Source organism: Nematolebias whitei, chromosome 17 (genome assembly GCF_014905685.2).
Source record: "Nematolebias whitei isolate Nwh7 chromosome 17, NemWhi1, whole genome shotgun sequence".
In the NCBI taxonomy this organism is placed as follows: Eukaryota; Metazoa; Chordata; class Actinopteri; order Cyprinodontiformes; family Rivulidae; genus Nematolebias; species Nematolebias whitei.
Genome location: NC_056514.1, coordinates 34,083,844 through 34,092,249, shown reverse-complemented (window position 1 = coordinate 34,092,249; position 8,406 = coordinate 34,083,844). Strand labels below are relative to the sequence as shown.

The 8,406-nt window shown below is 38.3% G+C and overlaps 1 protein-coding gene across 1 annotated transcript; it reads right to left on the bottom strand.

Moving 5' to 3' along the window:
* Positions 1-754: 754 nt before the first annotated feature.
* On the bottom strand, positions 755-7,112 carry LOC119423537 (zinc finger protein 385C; the record flags this gene model as incomplete). The annotated part of the gene is given in 4 exon segments (XM_037690935.1): positions 755-938; positions 3,591-3,698; positions 5,985-6,139; positions 7,106-7,112. Coding segments are annotated over 4 exon segments (454 nt in total), but the record flags the coding sequence as incomplete, so codon positions are not given.
* Positions 7,113-8,406: the final 1,294 nt, after the last annotated feature.

Here is an 8,406-nt window from a genome sequence, read left to right as displayed (position 1 = left end):
GACACACACACACACACACACACACACACACACACACACACACGCACACGCACACGCACACACTAGTAAACAATAAAGGACTTCAATGAATTATGTCTTTTATTTCAGAGTTTTAGAGTAAAATCGTGTTGTGAAATTACGTTGAGAAATTTAACATTAGATGCAATGTCACAAGATGTCACACTCAGAATATATGTTGTAAATGACTGCCAGCTACTACCACACCAAATTTTAGTAGAGTATCTGTAAAACTGGCCAAATCATAGCCAGTTGTGTTTTCAAAGGTTTATTAGTTGTGGTGGCCATCTTGAATTGGGTTTGCCCCATTCAGTTATTCAGTTGTGCATCTTGTAATTAGTTTCTACAAGTTTCATCACTTATTGGGTTTTTCCAATAAGACATTTTTACTTGGCCACTGTCACAGCATTGACATTTTATGTCTGAATCAACAACAGTTTGGACTTTCGTTGAGCAAGTTTTCCTTTCAAACTACATCATCAAAGAATGTTACACGTCTTCAGATTTTCATCTCTTTTTAAACCCTTTAATGCTTCTCATCCTGAAGAACGCCTTTTCTCGATAGGAGTAATTATCTATCTGACAGCACCAATGATAGCAGGACAGGTAATAGCTGGTAATTAACCAGCTGACTGGCAGCTCCCAAGCCTTACATCTCATTCTCTTCAATTACAGCTAATTACTCAGAAGGTGGCAAGGGGATTACTTTTAGAAAAAGAAAAAAAAAAACTTGTACCCGTTTTGTCTTTTAGCTGCAAGTCTGTTGGTGTCGTTGCTTCTCCCATCATGCCTCCTTCACTGTCTCTCTTTTTTCCCACAGAGGCCTGACTGTGTCTGTTCTTCTGCCGGTTCTTCTGGTTCTCCAGGGCCTTTAGCTTTCGAGCATGCTTGTGACCTTTGTAGTGAGCCTCTGCCTGAGTCTAGAACCATCACACAAACATCACACATACAAATATGTACACAAAGGTAGAAAAAAGGAGATTTCTTATAGTGTCTTCACAAGAAGACAGCATAACTTTGTGTAAGATAAAATAAATAAGTCACCAATGAGAGACTAAATACTGAGAGATGGATGGTTTTTCTGAAATTTGCTGAACAAGTTGAAACTAAGCCATTAAAGCTAGTGTTATCTGTTATTTATTCAGTCTCTTCAATTTCTCATTTGGTTTTATTTCTCCTTGTGGTTTATGTTTTATATGTCCCTAGTGTTTTGTTTCAGTCTGTGTTTCATGTGTACGTTCTCATTTTCACCCTCAGCCAGCGCCCCCAGTCTGCTTACCACTTACACCTGTTTCCAAAAAGTAATCACACAGGTGTGCCACTTTCCACTCACCCCCATTCTACTTAAACTACCTCTGGTTGCCACTCTAACTGCGGTTCATTGTCATGACTACCTGTCAGATGTCTCAGTGCTCCCCGTGTTTGGAAATAGTTGCTGCTTTTTCAGCCCTTTGTTTTTATTTATATAATAAAACAAGTTTTATTTTACCCAAGCTCATCGTGTCTGCCTGCATCTGGGTTCAATCCCTACATGGACCAGGATAGAAAAAAACAACAACAACAACAGAAAGCTACTTAAAAGGTAAAAGCAGCAAAACGCAAGATGGCAAAAGTAGAAAATGTTAGCAAAAAACCAACAACAAATAAATCAAATATCTAAACTTCATGACTTAAAAGCTAAATGTAAAAAAGGTGAGCAGAAAAGCTAAATATAGCTAAAAGTTAGCTACAAAATAACAAAGTATAAGCTAAAAGTAGCAAAAGGCTTGCTAAAAGTAAAAGTAGCAAAATGCTTGCTAAAGGGAATCAAAACATGAGCTAAAAGCTAAAAGTAGTAAAAAAAACTTGCTAAAAGTAGCAGAAGCCAAGCTGAAAGTAGCAAAAAGCTATCAAAATGTAGCAAAATGCTAACTACAAGATAAAAGTAGCATAAACTCAGCAAAAAGCCAAAAATAGCAAAATGCTAGCAAAAATAAATAAGTCAAAAATCCAATCATGATTTAAAAGCTAAATGTAAAAAAAAAAAGGCTTGTGAAAAAGCTAAATGTAGCCAAAATCTAGCTACAAATAGCAAAGTACAAGTTTAAAGCTAAAAGTAGCAAAAGGCTTGCTAAAAGCTTAGCCTTTTGCTACAAGCAAAAGTAGCAAAATACTAGCTAAAGAAAAGTAAAACATGAGCTAAAAGCTAAAGTAGTAGAAGGCTAGCTAAAAGTACCAAAAGCCTAACTAAAAGTAGCAAAAAAGCTATCAAATATTAGCAAAAGGCTAACTACAGGCTAAAAGTAGGATACGACTAGCAAATTATTAGCTATCAGCTAAAATAAACATAAGGCTAAATAAAAGCCAAAAATAGTAAAAAAGCTAATGCCTTGCAGTCCTCCCAGAAGAGCTGGCTGTGAAAGAGTCTGGACCTCCCTGCTCAAGCTGCTACCCTCACGACCCAACTTGGGAATAAATGGAAGATGATGGATGGATGGATGGTAAAAAGCTAGCTAACAGCTAAAAACTGCCGTTGAAGATGGCTGCAATTGAATCAAAACCCACAGAGGAAGATTAGCTTCCATCATCTCAGCGCATTCTGAAGTTAACAGATTATTATGTTTTACAGGTTTATAACTTTTTATCACCCATTTACTATTGTATTAAAAATTGAGGCATTTTATTAACTTCCAAAACAATTTTTTTTAACAACGAATGGAACTCTGTTAATTCTAGTCTTTCCATGAACATTTATGAACAAATAGACATAGATAAAGACATGTCCACCGTTGTCCTTTAGTGATGCATCGTTTCAAACGCTGGTGCTTATTCAGATATAAAACTCAACATTGCAAGATAAAGTGACTTTGCTCCAATCATTTCCACCAACTTAACACTGTGCAACTGGCTAATGTGCATTCTAATTTAAAGTGAGCAGAGATTGATCTTTTTATGACTGTGCACAAAGTGGTTGAACTTACTCTCCCTTTAGCACTTTGCATAAAACTTGGACAGCTACACAAATAAAAAAGGGCATCACTGAGGGTCAGGGTGTGATGGTGGGAATATGAGGCAGAGCAAAGGACACACAAACCCTTTGGCTAAATGTCAGCAAACACTATTAGTGAACGATTTTGTCTCCATGTACATATTGCTGGTGTATAAGTTGAAACAAATAAAGAAAACAGACAGCAGACTGTCTAGTAGTTTAAAACGGGAACGAATGGGTGTTAGTAATTACTGTATGTGAAAAAAGGAATTTGAACATTAGGATATAAATAGGTTTTTTTTTATAAAACGTTTTACTATGATTGTAAAAATCATAAATACTAAACACCTGGAAGACAGTTCATGCAAAAAAAAAATAAAAACTGCAATCAGTGCAAATTAGACAACTCAGAAGAAACAAAATAAAGTTAGTTTTATTTTATAAAAATAAAATGTAATTTGATGCGACAGATACGTTTAGCAAAAAAGGAGACGTGAAATTTCCACCTTTCCTGCAGTGAAAATATATTTTTATAGCCAAATTCTCCAGAAGCTTAAATGTTTGCCTCCCTGTCATGAAGGTAAAACACCAGTGTCTGACTCACAGTGGAGTTGAAGCGCAGGTGGCAGATGTTACACGATATGATGGGCTTCTTCTTCAGCTGAACCACGCCGAATGTGTGGTTGATCACCGCTTTCTGAACTGGGTCCATCTGAGAGATGAAACACAGACGTAAACACATTAGTGGTGATTTACAATGACTTTTTATCTTTTTTTAATCTGCTCTCTTCGAAAGGAGTCACCGCACAAAGCAAACTCCCATGTAAGAGTTAGCATTTTGTTTTATACCGGATGTCATTCCTGATGCAACCTGAGCTCGAACCTGTGGCAGAGCTCGAGATTATGAGACTTCAACACTGGCCATCGAACTACCACAATCCCACTGGTTTATAACGACACATAAAATGTAAATCCAAAAACTGGCAACACTAATACAGTAGTCCCTCTCTCTACTTTGCGGTTCGACTTTTGCAGACTCGCTCTTTCGTGGTTTTTCAAAGTACATTGCAAGATTGTACACGAGAAAAAAAGATTGTACACGACAAACGATTGTCAGCTTTAATATTACTCACGTGATTGGGACAAGGTAAAAAGATAAAACAAAAAAACTTTGTACAGGAGCCACCATTTTCTAGTTTTCTCTTAAGAAGCCTATACTGTATCGCAGCTCATAAGGACTACATTTCCCAGAAGCCAACAGTGCACTAGATGCCCCAACAGTGCTTCCAGCTGTTGTTTTCTGCTGAAACGGAGGGAAAGTTTTGATCCTATCAGAAAAAGTTTGGTCCTTATTCATAGTGACTTCAGTGCTCAGTGGATGCAGAGAACTGTACGGAACTGATGGAGAATTGGACCAGAACCGGACTTCCAGACTCATCGGTCAAGCTCAGTGCTGTTTGCCAGCCCACGAGGCCTCTCGAGCAGGGACGCGTTGCTTAGAGTTGCATTTGGGCCTAAAAAATCTGACCCGGCCCGGCCCGAACCCATATATCTAACTGAAGGTCCGGCTTTTTCTAAAAGCGTTTTGGTGCTCAAGGGCTGCAGAGAGCCAATCAGAACTGGACCAGAACCGGCTGGGAGGTCTGCCGAACCAGAACCGAGCTGGGCCGTAATCGAGCTGCTGTACACTACTCATAAACATTATCAAGTTATCTTGAAGAATAAACTATTGCTAACTAAACCTTTGCTTTAGTTTAGACGATTTAAATTTATTACCAATAGTTGACTGAACTGTTTTGGTATGTTGTTTCAACTCAGAAATCTTTCAATTTAACTGAAGTGTTAAATAATAAAAAAATTAAATAAATATAGCATTCCTACTTCGCAGTTTTTCCACTTATTGCTGGTGGGTCCGGAACATAACCCCCGTGATAAACGAGGGACTAGAGCTGGACAATAATTCGATATCGATGTATATCACGATACACTTTTATCCAATAACAGTGATATGAGTTTTAAGCACATTTTCAACATTTCAATATAATTACAGCGTTTCACTGACACCTTTCTTTTTCTGTTGGGGTTGAAGTGGCCGCTTCAGTTTCAACCCAGACAGAAAAAGGTGCGACACAACTACGTAAGTGCGTGGTGACGTAGATGTTACGAAGAGCTTGAGTCCAGAGGGTGTTAGCGGTAGCAGGCTAGGCTAGGCTAATCTCCAACATGCGGTAAGTTTTCGCTTCAAAATGAGCGCCCATGACCATCAGAATGTGACTGATCAAGCTTTCACAAGCGAAGAGAAAACAGATTAAATAATTGATAAGAGAGGAAAGACTAATTTGGCGGTATGGAAATGGTTCGGCTTTCTAAGATCCGATAAACTGCAGGTTTCAGTCAGTGTGCTGCAAAATGCGACAGAGTCGTTCCAAACTTCCATCTAGCAGTGGGAACACGTATAACTTGTTCCACTCAATAGAATATGATGAGAGTCATAAGAGGAAGTACAATAAAGTTTGAGACAATGTGTCCCTGAAACGACATCCCCAGCTGCATCGAAAGAGAAACACAAGCAGCAAACTTTTAGGATATGTTGTTGTTTAAAGTTAAAACAATTAATATTGATAACGTTGAAAGTTTTATGTTTATCTGATGGTGATTTCAATATTTTTTGAAGGCTAAATACAAATAAAAGGTGAACATTTTTTTTTTCTTTTTTTTTCATTTAGCCTTTATTTATCCAGGTTAGTCTCATTGAGCCACGAGAACTCATTTTCAAGAGAGAACATTAATTTATTTGTACAATTTTTCTGAGGCTTTTATATTGTTTATATCGATATCGAATTATATCGTTATCGACCGAAATTAAGAAATATATCGTGATAAAAGTTTTGGCCATATCGTCCAGCCCTACGAGAGACTACTGTAGCGTGGAAATTGTTGCCACAAGATTTCAGTATGTTATGATTTACAAATTTCAGAAGTGTTTCTGGCATCTTACAGCATTGAAATTGGGGAAGAGGCTGAGTGGTGAGGAGCCATTGACCCTGAGAGGCAGGAAGCGCTCCAGCTGGGGATGAGTCTGCGCCTGAAGGGGTCGACCCGGGAGGGGCAGGGAGCTCAGGAGTGGGTGGACCTGGTTCTGGGTCAGTGCACCTGAAGGGAGGAATAATCACATTTTAGCAATAAGTGGAGAGAAAGAGTCTTTTAAATTCTGGACCACTAAAAGGTTTGAATATGCTGCAACAAAGGCCAATTTCAGAGCCTGTCTGAAACCCACACAGTGACTGATTCACTCAGTAAAACCTTAATGACTTCAGTAATAGCAGGGGACAAATGAGTGGCCTTTTCCCGATTCACAAGTCCATTGTTTATCTTGAGAAATGTCTCTGGCCTTTAAGCACCCCCGTAATTGTGTGCTTCTTCCTCTGATCCCGCTAACATTTCAGTCAACACAGTGAGAACAGGATAAACTGGTTTATAGGTTTCAGAAAATATTCAACATTCTGCTGATCTGCATTTTTCAAGTATTATCATTTGCCTCCGAAAGGCAAAGATGGACGATTATGTTTTTGATCGTGTCTGTGTGGTTTGTGGTTCTGTTAAGAGAAAATCCCATGAACCACTCGTTGGGAGAGGTGGTTAGACTGATGCAAATATTGATAACATGTATACAAACTTAGGCATTGCTATTGATTGATATCAATGTAATAAGATGAAAACTTTAGTTTACGAACATTACTAGAAAAAAAAAGGTTTAATTTGGTACCTGCTTGATTACTGTTCTATTGTTTCTGAAGAAAACCTTTTTTATGATAAAGGAAATATTACCTATACATTCTACACAATTTCTATCCTGGAATTTACCGTAATAATTATCCAAAATGAACAATCCCCAAAACAAATAAAGATCATATAAATTATTTCAGATTTGATGATGCAGCCATCCTATTTTTCTAAGTCTTGGTAGCAGATTGATATTAGCGAGACTGGCCTTGCGTTTGCTTATTTGATTGATATTAAATGTTCCAGTATAGCTCACTGTTTTCTGGATAGATTTTAATGAACCTCTGGATGATCACTGGATGAACATCTACAAATGATTAACTCTTTAAGTCAAACTCAACATTGTCGCAAAAGCTAATCTACATTAGCAAACACATAAGTGGCTATAATTAAATACATTTCACAGAAAATGAACTAAAATTGACAACACACGCTCTAAGAATAACATCTTGCCATATCACATGAAATGTGGATAACATAATTTTTGACCAAAATGGCCACAACTCTAGCATAAGAGGGGGCCGGCTTTTATTTGTTATAACAAGTCAAGATTTCACCACTGCTTGAAATCTCCTTCCACAGGACCTCTCATCTCATCACATTTAACTCTGGTTGACATGAATGCTTTCAGACTCCTCACACTTTAAAGAGCAATGACCTTTAATTTGACACAGAGCAGCATTAAAATGCAACATCTTACATAAGTAAGCTAATTACAGACGCTTGTAAGGGCTTGAGGCTGTCTCGTAATAAAGTTGTGTACAAATGTAGGAATACGGCCAAAATGTAGGCAGTATGGTGGTACAACTGGTAGAGCTGCTGCCTCTCAACGAATAGGTTACCCTGGTTCAAATCCTGGTCCGGCGGCCTTTCTGGGTGGAGTTTGCATGTTGTCTCCGTGCATGCGTGGGTTTTCTCTGCATACTCCAGTTTCCTCCCACAGACTAAAAACATGCATGTTAGGCTGACTGGTAACTCTAAATTGTCTCTAGGTGAGAGTTAGAGAGTGAATGGTCGTTTGTCTCGTTTGTCTCTATGTGTCCCTGTGATGGACTGGAGACCTATCCAGGGTGTCCCCCACCTCTCGCACAGTGATTGCTGGACATGGGCACAGCAACACCCATGACCCAAAAAGGAAGAAGCGGGTAAAGATAGTGGATGGATGGCCAAAATATGGCTTATAAACTCGGCTGCAAAAGTTTTACGTCACAATACGGTAGTCCCTCGCTACTTCAAGGTTCGACTCTCGCGGACTTGAACTTTCCCGGTTTTTCAAAATAAGAGTAGATACGCCATACAATTGGCTGATTGATGGATGAGCCACAAGATTGGCATGGATTTTTTTTTAAATAAATTATTTAAAATTATTTAGCACCTGCAGCACCTGTGTGCAGCCCACAGCTGCAGCAGAAGCTTCCTCCTGCATCATGTCATATCTCTGTCATGCAGTGGAGAAATGGGCGTGGCGCTGGCAGAGAGCAGCCGGCGGAGATCATGATATTCTGTGCTCTTTTAGAGCATTTAGAAACATTGTGTGTGGGAAGAGTTTAAAAAACAAATATATATATATATATGTATATATATATATATATATATATATATATATATATATATATATATATATAAAATAAATTACT